Source organism: Nelumbo nucifera, chromosome 1 (genome assembly GCF_055504915.1).
Source record: "Nelumbo nucifera cultivar China Antique chromosome 1, China Antique-T2T, whole genome shotgun sequence".
Taxonomy (NCBI): domain Eukaryota; kingdom Viridiplantae; phylum Streptophyta; class Magnoliopsida; order Proteales; family Nelumbonaceae; genus Nelumbo; species Nelumbo nucifera.
In genome coordinates, this window is record NC_142649.1 from 154395664 (window position 1) to 154417233 (window position 21570).

General features: G+C 37.4%; 1 protein-coding gene across 2 annotated transcripts in view; it reads left to right on the forward strand.

The window, feature by feature from the left end:
• Nucleotides 1–21570, forward strand: part of ILA (putative protein kinase regulator ILITHYIA) — an 85949-nt gene that overhangs the window by 59263 nt on the left and 5116 nt on the right. For both annotated transcript variants that reach the window (XM_010245315.3, XM_010245316.3), the window contains exons 36-52: nt 5793–5903; nt 6019–6088; nt 6180–6258; nt 6359–6461; nt 6544–6714; nt 6845–6967; nt 7055–7168; nt 9094–9200; nt 9279–9330; nt 9421–9527; nt 9636–9695; nt 9779–9893; nt 13297–13407; nt 13503–13640; nt 13718–13840; nt 13934–14005; nt 20851–20963. In XM_010245315.3, coding sequence (XP_010243617.2) covers nt 5793–5903; nt 6019–6088; nt 6180–6258; nt 6359–6461; nt 6544–6714; nt 6845–6967; nt 7055–7168; nt 9094–9200; nt 9279–9330; nt 9421–9527; nt 9636–9695; nt 9779–9893; nt 13297–13407; nt 13503–13640; nt 13718–13840; nt 13934–14005; nt 20851–20963 — 1769 coding nt within the window. The remainder of the gene's footprint in view (nt 1–5792; nt 5904–6018; nt 6089–6179; nt 6259–6358; nt 6462–6543; nt 6715–6844; nt 6968–7054; nt 7169–9093; nt 9201–9278; nt 9331–9420; nt 9528–9635; nt 9696–9778; nt 9894–13296; nt 13408–13502; nt 13641–13717; nt 13841–13933; nt 14006–20850; nt 20964–21570) is intronic.

A 21570-nucleotide genomic window follows, 5' to 3' on the forward strand; every position in this document is an offset into this window, starting at 1 on the left:
AGCAAATGTCTCTTGATAGTCAATTCCATATGTTTGGGTTTATTCTTTTGCCACCAACCTAGCTTTGTATCTTTCAATTGATCCATCAACCCGATGTTTAATGGTATTTACCCACTTGTAGCCCACTGGGACTTTGCCTTAAGGAAGAGGAACAAGCTCCCAGGTGTTGTTTTTTAAGAGAGCCTCTATCTCTTGGTTCATAGCATCCTTCCACTGAGGTGACTAGACTACATCTGTAACATTATGAGGTGTGCTACAAGGAGCAGGATATGACAGTTAATACAGAAAACCAAGCAATGCTACAAGGAGCAGAATGTGCCAAAGAATTTTTTTTTTGATCAATAATCACAGAATTCATTAAATAATGGAAAAAAGTTACAGGGAAGAGGAGCTAAAAATTCTTAACTCCCCAGAATAGAGATACATCTGATTTAAACACTCAGAACCCTACAATTGAGCCCAAAACCCAGAATTTCTGAAAACTCCTTGCCTAGCCAATCCATCAGCAAAGGAATTAGCACTTCTTTTAACCCAAGTACATAGGACTTCCATATCCTTAATCAACCACTTGAATTTTCTTTTTTCATTTCTGTAGCTCCACATCTTGGAAGTGTCTTCTTTCAGCCAATCCACCACAACCGCAGAATCTCCTTCTATAATCAGTTTCTTAATTTTAACTTCTTTGGCCCTTTGCACCCCTTCCAACACTGCTAACTCCTCAGCCCTCAAGGAGTCTCCCACTCCAATTGGACTAGAGAACAAAGCTATTATATTACCTCTCTCATCCCTTAGGACTCCCCCAATACCCGAAGGCCCTGGATTCCCCTTGCTACTGCTATCAAAATTTAGTTTGATAAAACCAGGAGGTGGAGGGTTCCACATGAAATTCAAAGTCTTCTTCCTTGTAACTGAGCTAGCAACTTCTTTCCACTTTCTTAGCAAATCGTTTGTTGAAAAATCTGTAAACTCCTTCATAGTCTTTAGCCAGTGTATTACTCTTATATGAATCAACTCTACCATATTTTCCAAGCCTCTCTCCTTTTCCGAGAAGATCTTTGCTTTCTTTTCCTCCCATAATGTCCAACACACAGCAGCTCTCACGCATCTCCACATAATTCTTGATCTTTTCGTTGAGCATTCAAAAGGTGAAGAGGAAAACAAGCTTTGCAGACTAGTTGGAGGTGTCCACCTACACCCAAATAAAGAAGCAAACCAATCCCGAATATTTTTTGCCAAAACACAAGATATTAGTAAGTGGTACCCAGATTCACCAGCAGCTTTGCATAAAACACACTAGTGTGGAGATAAACATCTATTGGGTTTTTTTCTTCGAAGTAGGTCACCTGTGTTGATTCTTTCAAGGAAAACTTCCCAACAAAAGCTCTCAACCCTCGGAGGTATAGGTTTACACCACACTTCCTTGACAGGGAATGGCAGTCCAATAGGAATTTCTAGTTGTATCAGGGCTTTAAAGAAGGATGCACAAGTAAAGGATCCTGAGGGAAACAAAGACCAGATCCTACTATCTGTCTTTGTGGGTTCCAAGAAAATCCCATCAAGAATCTGCCAAAGAATTGAATTCCGAACAGTTGTTAACTGAAGGTGATTTGAAACTTACGGTGTGGTTGAAAGAACTGGAAAGAGTGGCTTGGTCCTATAGGGGGGATTTTTGAAGATTCAAATGGCTGACCACAAATATGACAGTTAGCTTTCATTGGGAAAGGAGATCAGCAAATGGATTGGCATATTCTCTAGCTAAACTAGGGGTGCATAGGAATCAACTTTTTTGGGCTAAACTGTAATTCTTTGTTTTACCTGAGGCTGCACCTCACGCTTCTTTGTGGGAAGCTTTCTCTGTATCCTTTAATGATATTTTGTGAAATGATAAAGAACCTGAAGTACACTTCTTTAAATTATTATCTTGTTCCAAACCATGAAACAAATATAAAAAGAGACATTGATCATGTCCACCTTGGCTAATCTTCCTGTGTTTGACCTCTCTTTCTTCAAGATGTCACAATTGGCTGTTAAAAATTAGAGAAATTTATGAGGGATTTCCTTTGAGGTCCTGGGGAGGGGAGGAAGGATTGTTTGATTAGATGGGAGATAGTGACCAACTGACCATAAGGAAAGCGGATGGGGGTTTGGAAATAGGTAATGTTAGCAAGAAGAATTTAGTTGTCCTTGTGGTTAGCATTCATGGGCTCTATAAAGAATGGATGGGATGATAGATTTTTGGCTTGGGGAGTGCCTTTTGTTGGGAAGCTTTCCGTGGAAGCATTAATACTCTTGACCTACAACAAAAAATAAAAAATACATAGCTGGCTTCTATCTCCTAATTGATCTATCAGGTGTAAATCAAATGGTGAGACTGCATACCACCTATTAATGTCCTGTCCATTAGCTTGTTTTATTTGGAATTGTTTTCTTGTTCTTTCTGGGTGTAGATGGATTCGTCCTATTAGACTGAATAGGTTGTTCGATGCATTAGTGCTTAGGTGCCCAAAAAAAAGGGGAAGATTAATGTGGAAATATACAAGAGCAGCAGTGTTGTGGATTTTATAGGATAGCAATGTTGGCTTTAAGAGCTTTAGAGTAGGTAGTGATGGAATTGTTGTATCTCATTTTAAATGTTCCTATGACATCATTTTTTTGTTAAGATCTATGGGAGCAAATCGATAGAATTCTCTCATGCCTGGTAAATTGTTTAATAGAATCTCTTATCTGAAGATCAATTGGGTCTGTTAAGAGCCAATTTGGGTGATGTCAGTATGGTGAACTGTGCTAGCACTCTTTGTTGTTTAATTTCTCAGTAGCCCATGTTCTACTTTGACCTGAAATAAATAATTATATTTACCCTTTTGGGGAAACCATTATCATTAGATTTATGTTCTCCAACCATCTTAGTTACTTTACATTTTTGGACATCAGTGCTTGTCACAAATAGGTTAAAGAAAATCATAATGGGCATGCTTGTGGTTTGGGTATAGTAATGTATAGAGGTTAAAAGAAGAGTGTTATTTGGGTATAATAATGTATAGACTAAGAAATTCTTCTTTGTTGTGTATGTAGTTATGGAGATTCGGTTAGAAAATACGACCCAGATAGTACAACCCTTTAGAAAATACGACCTATCTGCACCCACTGTCTATTATATACAAATATATTCAATCTGTATGCTCCCAGCCATCCTTACAAAGACAACATGACGGTCAAAATAACTTTGGTGGTCTAATCTATGAATTGGTCCATGGCAGCCAACCAGGAATACTTTGAACCAACGAGTTTTCTGCTTAGTGTTTCCATGGAACAGCTCCTGCTCTGGAAAATTCACTGGTTCCTTTCTTTCCAGATGTGTCGAATTACTGCAGCTGGGGTTCAGCTCAGCCTCCAAGATAAAAGATGATCTGAGAACTTTGCTGAAGAGCTCCAAGAAATGTTCAGCTTTAGCAAACCACAGAAGTATGCATAAACCTGAGCCACACCTTTGTAATGCAGAAATAGATGGTTTGAGATTCTCTGTCACTCCCGCAAAGAGCACAAACCACCGATTGTATGCTGATTGTTCTTCTTACTACGCTGTCCCTGGTTAAACATTTCTCCCACACTGCAGCTCGCAGTAGGAAGGCTTCTTTAGAAGTAATGTGGGACAACCAAATTTCCTTGTGAGGGATATGCGGATCTTGGCTTCTGGTCAACTGCCTATACATTGACCTAATTGAGAAAACCGCAGACTTATTCCACCTCCAACACTTCTCTACATCCTAATCATTCAGGTTTGTTCTCAAAGTAGGGCAGCATGAAATAACCCTTTGTTGGACATCATAGGCATCAAACACTCTAGTTTCCCTGTTTTTTGCAAGGATAAACAGTGTGTGAAAAATCAATGGCAGGGACAGAGACAGGCATGAAAAACAACCTTACTTGGAAATCCATCTTTGCTTTATTGCGATCATTCTCACATTTTTAGGCGTGATCCTTACTCTGGGGTAAGGATTTCTGAGAAAAGTTTTAAATTCTCGCTTCATTGTTTCTTTGTTGTGAAAGAAGTAATGGAAGGGGAACCCCAGGTCAAAGTGTCTTCATTGTTTTTGGCATAGCTTTCTGTAGCAGTGACATAGCAACAAATTTGAGGAATAGATCATTGGAATTAGATGTATTGTTTGGTTGTGCGGATAACATTTGGGAGTGGCTCATTGGGTTTAAGCAAGAAAGGACTGATGATGTAATTGAATGTTGGCAGTATGCTCTTTCTTTATCCTCTAAGTATAAATGCAACACATGCCACTAGAACCCTTCCCCCAAGGACAGTATAAGAAGTAACTGTTGGTTAGTTCTGACCCTGTACGTGGTCAATTGTTTCAAGGGTTTGGATTAGCAAAGGCTTTGGGATGTGAAAAGGCTGACTATGGAAAGAAACTCACAGATAGTTCAGATGCACACCCAGGTCAACCAATTCAACAGCTGGTTCATTAGCGATAGAATTGTATTGGGGATCTGCTATAGGGGCCATTGTAAGAACCTGATGATTATTCGTAATATTGGGGCTTTCATATTCCTGTTCTGAGCTAACTGAAACAACTAAGCAAGGTTTAGCTGAATGCTTTAGCTGTTCAGCAGGCTGTGGAACCAGTGATAAGGTTCCATGCCAGTATTTGAATACATGGGGCCCGTGTCTTTTACAGGGGGCCAATGAATTTATTACTGGTGTGGAACCTCATCATTGGTTCCAAAGCCCATTGAACAGCAAACGCATTCAGCTAATCCAAATTCAAAACAACTTAAGCTCTCTCTCTCTCTCTCTCAATCAGTAAAATTGTTATTGATTTGTTAACATTTTCACGAGAACGACCATCTTTAACTTCTTTTTTTTCCACCACGTGTTGGGCGAGTTTGATCAGTAGAACTATATCTTTCAAATCATTTTTTAACTAACTTACATAACAACTGCTGCTTTTATTATACCTGTGTAAAACTATTTCATTGTTTGGCACCCTAGGATTGCTGGTGGGAGAAGATCATATTTTTGGAACTCTCGTATTACGATTCTAACACTATTCAACTGATGTAATTTATCACAGAGTTCATGTGATTTAGCTCTCAATCTAATGTTCTGTTCTACTCACTCTCTAAATGCTCTTTATTTTTTTTTCATTGCACTCAAAAACTGATGATAGCGTTCTTACATTTAAATCTTCAATTCAATCCTGTGGGAAGAAGTCTTTTTCATCTTACTAGTGAGGTTGAGATTTTAGCTGAACACAAAAATAAAAATTAAAGAGTTACCATGACATTAGGGTTTCTACCCCAGAGATCTTTTGGATTGTCTTAACAACTTCTGTCCTTAACGATTTGTTTCTCCTATGACAGTCTGGAAATTGGGTGCACAGATTGAAGTAAAAACTGATGATACCGTTCCATATCTTGTTGTAGTCATTGTGGAGCTCCTTATCAACTTTCATTCATAAAATCTTTTGCATCTTTTCTCTGGTATTAAAGTTCATTTACTGTAGTACATTTTCTAGATATTTTCCATATAAACATGTTGAAATGAATGTATAACATACAGTAGCTAAGAATAGGCTGATCCTATGATAGAAATGTATATTACCATGTGTGCTTTTTTTTAATAATCTGTGCTTGATTTTCTTTATTTTGCTATATCACACATTTTTTTTGATGGATGAATATAATTTATTAAATCAGAAGTATGAGGCAATACTGCTACATCATGCAATTATGCTGATGCCTTTCTTCTTCGCTAACTTTTCTTTGAGCACCTATGGTTTCAGGTTTTAGCAGCTCTTGGGAGGGATTACTTTGAGCACACACTCCCTGATATTATTAGGAACTGCTCTCATCAAAGGGCATCTGTACGTGATGGGTATTTAACAGTGTTCAAGGTGAATATTATATTATAAGATTGTTTTATGCTTTTGTGTTTATCATGGTTATTTTTTCTTTTCCTTTTTTTTTTTATTTTGCTTTAGTACTAAATGTTCTCTCTCTTTGGTTTAGTATTTGCCAAGATCATTTGGTGTCATGTTCCAGAACTATTTGCAGCAGGTGCTACCTGCTATTTTAGATGGTATGTGCACATTCTTATACCCGTGTGATTGGATGTCATATGTATCTTAATTCTAGTATGCTTTAGATGCTAAGTCAGCTTATATTCTCAGGCCTTGCTGATGAGAATGAATCTGTTCGTGATGCTGCACTCAGTGCTGGGCATGTTCTGGTCGAACATTATGCAACAACGTCTGTACACCAAGAATTCCTACTTACTGTTGAACTTCTATGTGAATTTATTTGTAATGCAACAGTGATTTGCTCATGTCTTCTCTTCTTGCAAAATCAGATCATTGCCACTGCTACTTCCAGCTGTAGAAGATGGTATTTTCAATGATAATTGGCGTATTCGACAAAGCTCTGTTGAACTTTTGGGTGACCTTCTTTTCAAGGTAATGGACATTAAGATTCTCCCCAATATGGCTTTCTAGTTCCTGACTGTTTACTGTATGAAAATATTTAAACATCATCCAGGTTGCTGGTACATCTGGAAAAGCGATTCTTGAGGGTGGTAGTGATGATGAAGGTTCAAGTACTGAAGCACATGGCCGTGCTATTATAGAGGTACTTGGAAGGGATAAGCGTAATGAGGTCCTTGCTGCTGTATATATGGTGCGAACTGATGTCAGCTTATCAGTACGGCAGGTGAGATAATTGGTTTTTATTGGATTCCCAACTTGAATGCTTCTCTTGTATCATTCCCTCAAATTCTTTCATGTGATACCAAATTAATCTTAACAGTATTAATTTTTTGGTGGTTTAATTCATCCATCAGGCTGCCTTGCATGTATGGAAGACTATAGTAGCAAACACTCCTAAGACTCTCAAGGAAATAATGCCAGTTTTGATGAATACCCTCATCACTTCTCTTGCATCTTCGTCATCTGAAAGGCGTCAGGTTTTCCTATTTGTTCTGGAATTTAGATTTGGCTTCTTAATTGGCACCAATTTTGACTCTTCTACCTAAGTGCTGATGAATTTTCAGGTTGCTGGGCGATCGCTGGGTGAGCTTGTCAGAAAGCTTGGTGAAAGGGTCCTTCCTCTGATTATCCCAATCTTATCGCAAGGTCTAAAAGACCCTAATACTAGCAGAAGACAAGTAAGTTTGTGTACACATAGGAGAAATGATAAACTATACTGTCTGTGCATTCAGTTGTCAATGGAGGTTGCTTGGGTTTTGTTAGATTTCATATAATCTAAATAATCACTTCTCTGTTGGTTTGTAGTTAATATGCCAGCAGTAGTGCTGCCTTTATCTAGTTGAGTTTGTATAAGATTGTGAACATTTGTCTAATTGCTTAGTTTCATTATACGACATTTTGTTTGGATCCTTTATGATGAATTTGTTCTGCAGTAGGTTCTTTACAAGGCACTCATAATGAACAGTGCTACTTGCGTTGTTTCTGAATCTGTCTGAACCCTGCAAACTTAAATGTTATGGGCCAGTGTTGCAAACTTAAATGTTATGGGCCAGTGTTATCTAACCCTACAGTGCTACTGCAGTAGGTTCTTCACTTTCTTCTACCTTTTTTCATTCTTTTAGCTTCACCAAACAACATGGATGTCAAAACTATTGAAGCTGTGGTTCCTTTTATTCTCTCTTACAGTCTCTTCCAGCTTATCACGAATGTAAAGGCATTCAAACATGTTGACCATTGAGAGCGGAAAAATGACAATTTGCTGATGTTATATATTCTGAAAACTTGGATTTAATTTATTTAATCCGAATGTATAATTATCAGATGGTTTCACTGATTTAATCAGCCTAATGTTGAGCTTTATGTGTCTCATATATAGAACCCACATATTTCTGTGATCTGAAAGGAAATGAGTATATATTAATATTGCACATATAGATCAGGTAAACAATTTAGTGAATACAATGTTAAATATAAAAGTTACATGATGAGGGAGTTAAGAAGTTTAGCAAGAGGTATGGTAGTTAGTGTTGCCAGGTTGCCAATGATTGCCAATAGCCTTGTGGATGCATTAGCCAAGAGTGGGGTTAATAGGACAGAAATATTTTGGGGACAATTGTAGAATTAGATGCTACTAGTTGGGTTTAGATAGTTATGCTGACCTGAGCATAGGGCTGTTTGGCTCATTGGCTGATTGTACTTACAGATTCTCTTTATCCACATTTTGTTAAGTTGAGTTATTCATTAAAAAGCTATTAGTTAGTAAAAGAATATATTTTATTTTTCACATTGTTTACTAATGCCTAATTGCTAATACGGACAAGTATGTTTTTTTATTGACAATTCCTATTTTTCATCTCTAATTGCTTAAACAGTAAAACGAATATGATCCCTTCATATGTGGTAATCTTATGTATTTCCTAGCATATCAATGTATATATGGCAAACATTTTCAGTGTGCCCCAGAATCAAATTGCTTTACTTGCATGCATCACCATACAAGTCACTCTAAACCTTTCCCTTTAATGTTTGCCATTTCTTAATAATCTAAACAACATAGTCTTTGCCATCTTCACCACAGAAGAGAACATGGTGATCAAGATGCTTGTCTTTATCTCCTTTGCAATATTTGGAAGCTGTCATGTGAAGTTTGTTTTTATAAGTTAACTTCCATCTTTTATTCATATCTATTAATGATCTAAACAAAAGAGTTTTTGCCTTTTATTCATATCTCTTAGTGGAGAAATGATTTTTTAACTTCTCCGTATTTTGTGAACTTCACCACATTAGGAGAAAATGGTGTTCAAGATGCTTCTGTTTGTATTTTCTTTGTGATGTGCAATAATTTCCATTTCAAGTTTGTTGTTGTAAAGTTCAACATGTCCCTATCCAATATATTCATTCAGTGACAGTGTGGACATACAATCCAACAAAAGGAATATCTGGTAATGATAAATTAGGAATGCATATATTAGATCTCTTCATGAGAAGGTGAATATACAGTCTTTCTATATTTCGAAGAAAATTCACAATTTGGATTAGACTGTCTTTATTAGTGAAATTGTGATATCATTTATCCTCTTTAATATTCATGGTTGACTGGCAGGGTGTATGCATTGGTCTGAGTGAGGTGATGGCTAGTGCTGGTAAAAGTCAGTTGTTGAATTTCATGGATGAGCTCATTCCTACTATTCGGACAGCTCTTTGTGATAGGTTTGTTCTTATTCCAGAATACTCATTTTGATGCTTATCCCTATTACCTCAAAATCAGTCTCATATTTTTATTGACAGTATGCCTGAGGTTCGTGAGTCTGCTGGCCTAGCGTTCAGTACTCTATACAAGGTGTGCTTTGTTAATTTTTACTGTTTATTTGAGATACTTAATTTGATCTCTGATGTTGCAAATGAACTTAAAATAATCTAAAAAATGTAGAGTGCGGGATTGCAAGCAATTGATGAGATTGTCCCAACACTTTTACATGCTCTGGAAGATGATGAAACATCTGATACTGCCCTTGATGGTCTCAAGCAAATCTTGAGGTTGGAAATCAGTTCCCTATTTAATAAATGCTGGCCACTTTCTTTGTCAATATGCATTTTTTTTTTTGTTGTAGTAGGTATTAAAGTTGTTTCATTTTCCCATACTAGTGTCAGGACTGCAGCTGTTTTGCCCCATATCCTGCCCAAGCTGGTCCAGCTTCCCCTCTCGTAAGTTCATCATAATCTTGTATTTAGCATTCTATCCTTGAAAAAGTGGATTCTTGCTAAAAGCTTCTTTTATGTGCTTCCAGAGCCTTTAATGCACATGCTTTGGGAGCATTAGCAGAAGTTGCTGGACCTGGGCTTAATTTTCACCTTGGGACTATACTTCCGGCTTTATTATCTGCAATGGGTGATGATGACACAGTAAGATCCTATTTTTTATTTGCAAGCCATTGGCTCTCTATATTAGCACTTCCTAGGTTGATGCAATTATGATGCGATAGATAAATGTTTCAGATTTCTTTGTTATTTGGATTGTTACAGTATGTTTTAATAGGAGTGGAAGCTGCTACTTATGTCCTCGGTTAGATATAAACTTCACTCAGATTTCATTTTGCTTGCTAACTTTAAGATGAAATTGAGTACATTACTATTTGTTGAGAAGCAAGAAACCCTAAATGGTATCAATCACCGTTACTTGCTAGTCAAATATTGTGTAAATTGGAACAAAATAAAATAAAAAAGTACAAAATATCTTTTAGACATCTTAGAATTTTTTATTCCAGAATTTTCAATATTGAACTTCTTCTTGTGGGCGTAAATTATGGTGCATGGGTAGCCAGAATGCTAGAAGAAAATCCACTAAAATTTGAGGCACATGAATTGTAGGGGAGCCCTATAGGAATGGGTGTATGGCCCTAATATATACGGTTTACTTGTTCTGCATCAGGTACATTGTAGTCTTAATCTGTTATTCATATCATTAAGGAGTAATATGCAGTGGCTTACTCGTCCTCAGCAGTTGGAACTCCGTGGCAATTTTCTCTCATGTTTTGCACTTTTTGGTGTTTTTTGAGCATGGCCAAACAAGCCTATGTTCGGGTAATAAAAGATATTTTTAAAAGATAATTAAAATTATAAAATCGTTTTTTTCTTTTTGGATTAAGAGCATTAAGACACTAACTTGGACTTGTATGGGCTTGCCCCAAGGGGCTTGGTGCAAGGACAACTGTTAGAATTAGGGCTGTAATCAGATCAGACTGCTGCATCCGGTCCGATTGCTGATAGCATACATCCGAATCTGATCTGAAATCTGATTGGATTTAAGGACTCGGATTCGAATCCGTATCCAAACGGATATATTATATACATAAATTTACATATAATATAACATATAGAATATATTATTATAATTTTAAATATAATTATATAAAACTTATATATTAAAATTAATAAATGTTATATTATAATCGGATTCGGATTTTAATTGGATTGGATGGGGTCAAATCTGAATCTGATCCGATTATCAATCGGATATAGATTGTAACATCCAAATCTGATCCATATATACACAATTGGAATCCAAGATAATCGGATCGGATGTTGGATCAGATCTCGGATTTTCGGGTACCATTGACAGCCCTAGTTAGAATTAGGCATGAAAGATGTGACATCACATTAACTATTTGAATTAATGCAATTGAGAAAGAAATAAAGAAATTAAAAGTTTGACATGCTTGAATATGTTTTGTATGCTGTTTCTTATTTTATTTTTGCATTTTTCACTTTGAATATGTTTTATATGTTATGCTTATGTATTTAAATTTAAGCTAATAGGTTTTTTTACAACATTTAGTTTAAAATTAAAGTTTGAAAATTTAATTAATACTATTTTTAATATTTTCTTAATTTATTTTTATTTTTGTTTATGTTTTTACTCTTTTTTTTTTTAATTTTGTGCCTTCCTTCAAAAAGGTGTGTGCCTGTACTTGCACCTTGGGCGCAAAATGGTGTTTGCACTTTTTTTGTGCCTTGTGCTTATAAAACACTGAGTAGGATAATAACTAATCCTATTTGCTCTCCACTGAACAGAGGTTTTGTTAACCTCAATTTTGATGCAAGTAGTCCGGGAGACCCTGGATTATCAGGTATAGGATGTGTTTTTAGAGACGGGGAAAAAAGAGATTGTGGGTTTTACATGCTTGAAAATGTTTTATATGTTTTATTTTATTTTTAAATTTTCATTTGAATGTGCTTTACGTGTTATGTTTATGTACTTTAATTTTAGATAATAGGTTTTTTAAAACGTTTGTTTTAAAATTTAAGTTTATATTTTTATAAGTATTATGTTTAAGAGACTGGTTTCGTATTTTTGGTAAAACACCTTTGTTTTTTTATCAATTTACCTCTTCCCCAACTTTCTTTTGTTTTATGCTTTGATTATATTCTGCACAATTCATAAATTACCAATAAGTAATAGTGATATAGCCTTTGCAGTGTGATTTTTGATCTGTGGATTTAGGACAATAGGATGCACTTAGCCTCCAGTGTATAGTACATTTTCCTTAACAACCATAAAGTTTTGCAGGTACTGTACTCATGAGATAGTAGTTCCATGTTGAGAAAGAATAACATCCTTGATGATGTGCAGAAGCTGCTCTATCTCTTTTTATATAATAGTTCCATGTTGAGAAAGAATAATTCATGTAATCAGTTTTTTATATAATAGTCAAAACAAAAAAAAAAAAAACCTTCAGCTTCCGAAGAAGCTGCTCTATCTATTTTTATAGGTAGTTGTCCTCTAATCTTGACCTCTTAGAGATGGGGATTGAGTTGGTTGGCCCCAATAGAACCTCTATGCCCAGATCACAGGAAAATTTCTGTAAATCCCTCTTTTATATTCTTCATTTCTGTTTTTTTTTTTTACTTATCCTAACAATGTCTTTCTGGATGGGTTGTGGAATGGGTTGCTTCACCAAAGTGCTTTGGGGTATAGACAATGTCTTTCTGGATAAAATCATCGCCAATCCATTCTATTTAAAACTATATCCACTGTTAAACTATTAGTGCTTAAATAATTTCTTACTACTTCTACCAATCTCCTTTTTGGTCTACCCCTAGCTCTTCTAGCCCCTTCTACTTGTGACAAATCACTTCTTCTATCTGGAACTGTTGGTGGTCTTCTATGCACATGACCAAACCATCTTGACCTCTCTCATTTTATCACTTGTTGGAACTTCTCCTAGGTTTCTATGGATGGCTTCATTCCCGATTCTCTCCTTTTTTAGTTTTCTCACTCTGCCATCTTAGCATTCACATTTCTGCCACACTCATTTCTGAACATGTTGTTTCTTGACTGCCCAATACTCTACTCCATACAACATAGCTGGCCTTACATTTTTCCCAATCACACAAAAGTCTAGATGCTGCCCTCCATTTTTTCCAATCTGCTCTAATCTTTCTGGATGAATTTGTTCTGAATTCATGTGTATGGTTTCTCCCATTGTTTACACCAATATGGGCTTTAGTGCCATTTGTTGAAATTTAGCAGTCTTTAGTTGAAGTGGAGGAAGTCTACTATTTACCGACTTCTTCCAAAAGAAAATCACCCATTGCTTATTATGAACATGATTTGAAGAATTATGCGTGCATGGAAAACTCCAAGATGTTACATTTTAAGTTTATAAGGATAAATAAATAGGTTGATTGGTTAAGGTAACAAATTGTTTTGGGAAAGGAAGCAAGATAATGTTCTGTTATTCACTATTAAAAAAAAACGTTTTGAATTCTCTATTGATGTGTTTGTTGTTTGTTGAAAAAAATTTAGGAGGTTCAAAATTTGGCAACAAAGGCTGCAGAAACAGTGGTGTTGGTCATTGATGAGGAGGGTGTAGATTCTTTGGTGTCAGAACTTCTTAAAGGTGTCAGTGATAACCAGGTCTGTTTTCCGTAGGTTTTTCATTTGTATGAGGCAAATTGTTTAACCACATCTTTCTAAATGTTTATTTATCTCCTTTTCATGATCTTTTTCAGGCTTTAATTAGAAGAAATTCTTGCTATCTAGTAGGATATTTCTTCAAAAACAGCAAATTATATTTGGTTGATGAAGCCCCAAACATGATCTCCACGCTTATCATTTTGCTAAGTGATACAGATTCAGCTACTGTAGCGGTAAATGATATGAACATATTATGGCCTATTCTATCTTCTTTGTACTCTATTAATTTTAGTTATTGTCTTTGCAACAGGTTGCTTGGGAAGCTTTATCTAGGGTTGTTGGTTCAGTTCCTAAAGAAGTACTCCCATCGTACATAAAACTAGTCCGTGATGCTATATCTACATCTAGAGATAAAGAACGTAGAAAAAGGAAGGTATGTTGGAGAAAATTTTGCATTTTAGTTGGTTTGTTGATATATGTATTATGTGCCTGACACTGCATCTCCTGTTGTTTAATGGACTTGCAGGGTGGACCAGTCCTTATACCTGGGTTCTGCCTTCCAAAAGCTCTTCAGCCATTACTTCCTATCTTTCTCCAGGTATTCCTCAATTTTTACATTTTAAGGCTTTTAAACATGGGCACCTTAGATTTGTACTTCTGCATGCAATCACAGTAATTGAATTGTAATTTATGCAAGCTACAATTTTTGGAATTTAGGTTCACACATTTCCTATAACTGCAATATAAAAATTTCATTCTGATTCTGTTGTCAGAGTGTAATGCGATGTATATGACAATTTGTGTTTCCTTCCCATTCCATCCCAAATTAGTAAGTCAATAGACTCAATACTCGATAGCTTGTTGCAACAATGGTTTTCTCTCCAGTCAAAATCCATGGAGGCTGCTGTTAAATGACCTGCATTCCTGCCAATTGATGTTCAACAACACTAATCTCTCCAAGGTGTGCAAGTTGGATACCTGATTTGAAGAATTTGTAATACTATTGGGTCTTACCCTCGAGCCAGTCCCCTTTAAATTTTAAGAATTGTCAATCTAATCCTGCCCAGGTTGCATCTCTGATACTGAGAAAACCAATTTCACTGTGGTTTCTAAACCTGCAGCAATGGAATCTCCTGGTATATAAGGTTCCATTTTTTACTTTTCAATATGGCATGATGTAGAAGCATATAAGGAACTGCACCAAGTTGTCAAAGTGCTAGTTTTTTATTTTATATAATAATTTTAGTTTTTTTTTCCTAAGGAGTGATCTAACCTTAAAGAATTAAGCTTTAAAATTGAAATGGGAGCAACGTTGCATAGCCTATGGGGAGAAAACTTGGGATGGATGCCAATTCTATTAATGCAAGAAAGAGGTATAGAGAATGTATTTGTGCATATTATAAATCATGAATTGCATACCTTGTTATGCTGTCTGTGGTGGGAATATTGGAGATTGTAAGCATGCTAATTGTGGGGGAAAGTGAAAAAATGATGTGTCTCCTTTTCTGGTTAACAAAGAACAAATGAAGAGGGCAAAGCATCTGATCCGCCATTTTGACGATTTGTATTTGTTAGAATACTCGAATCAGGGGTATTTTGGTCATTTTGGTTTATCTGTTTGAGAGTGAAAGGTCTATTTTATCTAAGTTTAAGTTATGTGTCCCATCTCTTATGAGGGACAATATGGTCTTTCTTGTAAGTCTATTATTTGGAATAAATACAAGTGGGTCGGCTAGGGAGAGGTGACTTTTCCTTTCTTCTAGTCTGGCCGAACCCTTCTCTTCTTCTTCTTCTTTCTCTTTCCTTTCTTCTTCTCTACTTCAACCTAGAATCGAATAGGGTTTACTTACATGGTATAAGAGCAGTAAAGTCTTGTTTTCCTCGTTTTTTTTTTCTCATTCTTTCTTGCTGCTGTTTTCTTTCTGGGTTCGCCGCCAACTATTACAGCCATCTTCATTCTTCGGCTGACCTGAGTGGAAGTTCGACAAGGGGCTGAAAAGGAGCTGTCGTTTTGTGGTCCTGGAGGTGAGAATGCCTCCGGTCGTTGTGGTGGTGGTCGTTGAAGTGGTGTACTAAACACCCTCTATTCAGTGTACGAAGAGGGCTGTATGTGGACAGGTATGAACACTGCTGTCTTTTGCCCAAGTAAGGGACTGAATGCTGTGTTTTGCTTCAAAATTTGTTTGTTGTGGAGGTTTGGAGTGACTGATATGCATATCAGTCGTCTTCTTCGTTTTACCTCATATGTAAGAAGAGTTGTCGACTGCTGAAGTTCACAACAGCAGTGGTGTGGTGGTGGTTGTGTCGTGTTGATTGGTGTATCTATGATTCTGAATATTTAAAAGTGAACTCTTAGACCTTGTGTGTAAACAGTTCTGCAGTGTGTAGAACAAGTGTTTGATGTAATGACTGAGTGACTTCGACCCTTGTATTTTGGTGGGTGAATGATTCTGTGGTGTGCAGCACAAGTGTTTGATGTGATGACTGAGTGATTTCAGCCTTAGTATTTGTTGTGCAATGTGCATTTGAAGAAGTTGGAGTTGGTGGTGTTGTAAGTAAGATAAGTCTTGTGAAAGTGTGTGAGGTTGTGTTGCATATTTGAAGGTGAAATAATTAAGATGGCTTGGATTGGAGATGGGAATGACAATAAAACAGGTGTCATGCTTTCTCCAGACTACCTAAGTGTTCAAATAACATCCATCAAGCTGAATTGTGAGAATTATGTACCATGGGAAAAATTTGTGGAGGTGTTCTTAAAGGCCAAGAGGAAGGTAAAACATGTGAGAGAGGAGAAACCTTCCTCTGATTCTTCGGGGTTTAGTGACTGGGAACAGGAAGATGCACAAATAATGACATGGCTATGGAACAACATGGAATCAAAGATTAGTGTGAACTTTATGTTCCTAGATACAACTAAAGAAATTTGGGATCATGCTAAGAAGCTATACTCCGGACAAGACAATACAACTAGGGTGTATCAAGAATACTTTAATCTGAAACAAGGAAGTCAAAGCTTGGAGGAATACTATGCAAGTCTGAGGAATATCCGAAATGAGCTCAATATGTATCATCCTCTAACATCGGATGTTCAGATCCAACAACAACAACGTGAACAACTTGATGTGACAAGGTTTCTGGTGGGTTTGAAGGCTGAGTATGAGCCTGTCAGAGCACAAATATTGGGGGGGTATGCTCTTCCCTCACTTGAAGAAGTTTTTGCCCGTCTTAAGAGGACATCTATTGAGTATGTAGAGCATTCTTCTCTCTCGGACAGATCTGGTCTGGTGGTGACTAAAGGGGGTGGCCGTGGAAATAGAAGTGGTGGTGGTAGTAGTGGACTTCCAAGCAACCGTGGTGGTCACATGTTTAACCGCGCTGGTGGCTGGAGTGGAGGCAGAGACTCAGGGGGAGGTCGTTGTAAAGGAAGAAGTAATTCCCAGAGAAAGTGTACACACTGTGGTTTAGAGGGACACACAGTTAATTTCTGCTATGATTTATGTGGTCCACCCAACATTTGGGCTAACCATGCTATGACTAAGGGTAGTGGTACAATTACTGAAAGCCAGCAAACTGACCCAATCCCCTTCACATCTTCTAGTGCTTCTGGGAAGGAAATGGTGAGTGTACCACGTGTAGTATATGAGCAGTTCCTTTAAACATCTCAGTAGAACACCGCTACCCTTGCCCATTCAGGTATGGCTTGCTTAGCTTCCAAAGCCTCACACTGGATCATCGACTCCGGAGCCTCAGACCATATGTCCGGGACTCCTGATGTATTTTCTTCCCTTTCTCGCTCCTCCACATCTCAAACAATTACACTTGCTAATGGTTCTACATCTCCCATCTGTGGTGTTGGTGATGTTGATCTCTCCTCGTCTTTGTCATCTGTTTTATATGTTCCCAAGTTCCCCTTTAACCTTATGTCTGTTAGTAGATTAACCAAGTCTCTTAATTGTTCTGTAACCTTTTATCCTTCTTGTGTGTTTCAGGATCTCAAGACGGGGAGGAAGATTGGTGGAGGGCATGAAGCAGGTGGATTGTATTACCTTGATGGTGGTGGCCTTCCAGTAGCTTTTCAGTCGTCTCTTACTCCTCTTCAATGGCACTGTAGACTTGGTCATCATTCTCTCAAGGCTCTGAAATTGCTGGCCCCTTCCTTGAGTCATCTTTCATCTTTAGATTGTGAGTCATGTCAATTGGGAAAACATCGTAGAGTCTCATTTAGTCCAAGAGTTGATAGTCGTGTCTCAAGTCATTTTTATTTAGTTCATTCTGATGTATGGGGTCCAATCAAAGTGATGTCATACAATGGCTATAAGTATTTTGTAATTTTTGTTGATGACTTTTCAAGGATGACATGGATTTGTCTTATGAAAGACCGTAGTGAATTGTTCTCTATTTTTCAAAAAATTTATGCTGAAATACGCACTCAATTTGGTGTTCATATTAAAATTCTTCGCTTCGATAATGCCAAAGAGTACAACTCATCACCATTTCAGCAATACCTAGAGCACCATGGGATAATTCGTCAAACTTCTTGTGCCTACACCCCACAACAGAATGGTGTAGCTGAACGGAAAAATCGACATCTCCTTGAAACTGCTCGGTCCTTGATGATCAATATGAATGTCCCAAAGCATTTTTGGAGTGATGCTGTCCTCACATCCTATTTTCTGATCAATTGGATGCCCATGTCCATCCTTGGAAGTCAATCCCCCTTCTCGGTGTTGTTTCCCACCTTGTCTCCATTTCCTCTCACCCCAAGAGTCTTTGGTTGTGTTTGTTTTGTTCAACACTTGGGGCTTGGTTTAGACAAGTTAGATGCACGAGCCACTAAGTGTATCTTCCTTGGCTACTCGAGGACTCAGAAAGGGTATAAGTGCTATAACCCTAAATTCCATAAGTCATTTGTGTGCTCTGATGTCACCTTCTTTGAATCAGTCCCGTTTTTATCAGATGTTGTGGGTTCTTCTCCTTCCTTCGTAGTTCCTCTTCCTGTTCTTGTTGCGGATCCTCTTCCCGTGGCTCCTATTCCTGGTGCAGATTCACATCCCATGCCAGTTACTGCTGAGAGGCCGCCAATCACACAAGTGTATACCCGCAAAAGTGCATCGGACCCTCCTCCAATTCTGCCCTAGTCGACAGATCCTGCTACTGCTTCTTCTCCCTCAGATCTTGATCTTCCTATTGCTCTGTGGAAAGGTAAACGTACTTGTTCTTCTCATCCTATTTCCAACTATGTTTCAATTGCTCACCTTTCTGCTTCTCATCGCAACTTTATATCATTACTCTCATTTGTTTCCATTCCCAAGACTGTCCAGGAAGCCCTTACCTCCTCAGGGTGGCGGCAAGCCATGGAAGAGGAACACTCACTGCTCTTCCTCCTGGTAAGCATGCTGTTGGGTGTAAGTGGGTCTACACAGTGAAGTATCTTCCTGATGGCAGTGTGGAGTGATTGAAGGCCAAGTTAGTGGCCAAGGGCTATTCTCAGCTGTATGGTGTGGACTATATGGAGACATTTTCTCCTGTGGCTAAGATTGGTTCAGTTCGGGTGTTGATTTCATTAGCTGCTATGTATGATTGGCCTCTTGTACAACTTGACATAAAAAATGCCTTCCTACATGGTGATCTCATTGAGGAGGTGTATATGGAGCAACCACCAGGGTTTGTTGCTCAGGGGGAGGATGGTAAGGTTTGTAGACTCAAAAAGGCAATTTATGGACTGGAACAATCTCCACGTGCTTGGTTTGGCAGGTTCAGTGAAGTGGTGAAAGCCTTTGGGATGAAATAGTGTCAGGTAGACTATTCTGTGTTCAGCCATGACTCAAAAGATGGGAAAATCTTGCTAGTGGTGTATGTGGATGATATTGTCATAACTGGGAGTGACAGTAACGGAATCGACAGGTTGAAGGAATTCCTTACATGACCACTTCAATACGAAAGGTTTGGGTAAGCTGAAGTATTTCCTAGGAATAGAAGTTGCAAGGTCAAAACATGGAATTAACTTATGTCAGAGAAAATATGTTCTTGACCTACTTGAAGAAACATGGCTGTTAGGTGCTAAACCAGCAGAGACTCCTATGGAACTCAATGCCAAGTTGAGTGTTGATGCAGGTGAAGAGTTTGATGATCCTGGAAGATACAGGAGGTTGGTGGGAAAGTTGAACTACCAGACCATTACCCAACCAGATACATCATTTGTTGTGAGTATGGTGAGTCAGTTTATGCAACATCCTCGGGTTCCTCATTGGGAAGCTGTTCTGAGGATTGTTAGGTACCTGAAGGGTGCTCCAGGTCATGGTTTGCTATACCGAAGTGGAGGGACCCTTGAGATAGTAGGGTACACAGATGCTGATTGGGTTGGTTCTATATCAGACAGGAGATCAACTACAAGGTATTGTACCTTCCTTGGTGGCAATCTTGTAACTTGGAAGACCAAGAAACAGACAGTGGTGGCAAAGAGTAGTGCAGGAGCTGAATACAGGGTCTCATACCACATGTGAACTAGTATGGTTGAAGAACTTGCTACAAGAGATGGGATTCTCAGTTGATAAGCCCATGAAACTATTCTGTGATAACCAAACTGCTGTTCACATCTCTTCCAACCCAGTCTTCCATGAGAGAACTAAGCATATTGAGGTTGATTGTCACTTCGTAAGAGAGAAAGTGATAAGTGGAGTGATAACCACATCTCATGTGAGCTCAGGAAATCAGTGGGCAGATCTCTTTACAAAGGGATTGTCTCGGGGTAGAGTAGATTATATTTGTAACAAGATGGGACTATATGACATATACTCTCCAGCTTGAGGGGGAGTGTTTGAATACTCGAATCATGGGTATTTTGGTCATTTTGGTTATGCCTAATAATATTTAAAATATTAAGAATCTCGAATAGGCAGTTCTTATGGAAATCTGGAACCAAGAACAGTTTGTTCTTGAGTAGAGCTGGGAGTAAGTACACATTACTTTTGTAATAAACTAACAATATCAACAATTTATGTTTGGCCATTTTAGATGCCATGTTATGCTCATATTATTTGGGGCACATTCTGGCATACCTATACTGCCAAATATGTTTTTGCTTTCCAATGTTGCACTGCTAATGGTGATATCGTGTTGCTGGCAATTTACTGGAAAAAGAATTTAAAAGAAATGCAGGGAATTGCTAACATTTGTAATTATTTTTGGAACATGATTAACAGAACCAATAATTGTTTATTAATTTAGATTTTTTTCCAGAGGTATTATCTAATTTCATATTGTTTTTTGTTGATCAAATAATACATGTCAAATTCAGATGCTTGAATTGGTCAGCACTAGGATTGTTTTCTATAAGCCAAGGATATAAACGAATAATTTAGAATAATACTCGCAGTTTTTTTTTAATGAATTCAATATTCTAACTTTGAATTTCTGTATCTAACATCTCTATTTAACCATCAGGGTCTCATAAGTGGCTCAGCAGAATTAAGAGAGCAAGCAGCACTGGGTTTGGGGGATTTGATTGAGGTGACCAGTGAGAAAACATTGAAGGATTTTGTTGTCCCAATAACAGGGTATGCACATAAATAATATCATGATTTAAAAATGTGGTTTTATGTTTTATTTGAGTTTAAGGGTCATATTTTGCATTTTGGTTTAGTCCATAAAAAAAATTATTACCCTTAGGGGTCATGTTTTTTTTTGGTCAGTCTCAATGTGCATAGGTTTAAGATTAGTCTTTTTAAGAAAAATGATTTTATTTCGTTATAAGCTATATTCTGTTTAAACATGTCTGTTCATAGGTCTTTTTAAGTAATAGATCTGTTTTGTTATGAGTTTGTTTTTTTGGCTTTGATCAACATATTGAATTAGTAATATAGAAAAGTTGATCCCACTGTATAGATCTTTCTATGTTAAATTGTCATGTTTTTTCTGTAATATGATATCAGTTACAAGGACTGGTGATTTATATTTAAACTGGACAACTGAAAAATTAGGATCAATCATATCTTTGTCATATGGCACTGGGAGAAAAAAGATGCATGAGGTTTGAAAAACTAAAATCCAAGTATAATAGATTTATTGAAGATATTTATGCTGAAAAACATGGAGTACTGGGTTCTTTAAGGAATTTGAAGAGTTAGGGGACTGCGAATTAAAAATAAGATTGCAAATTCTGTC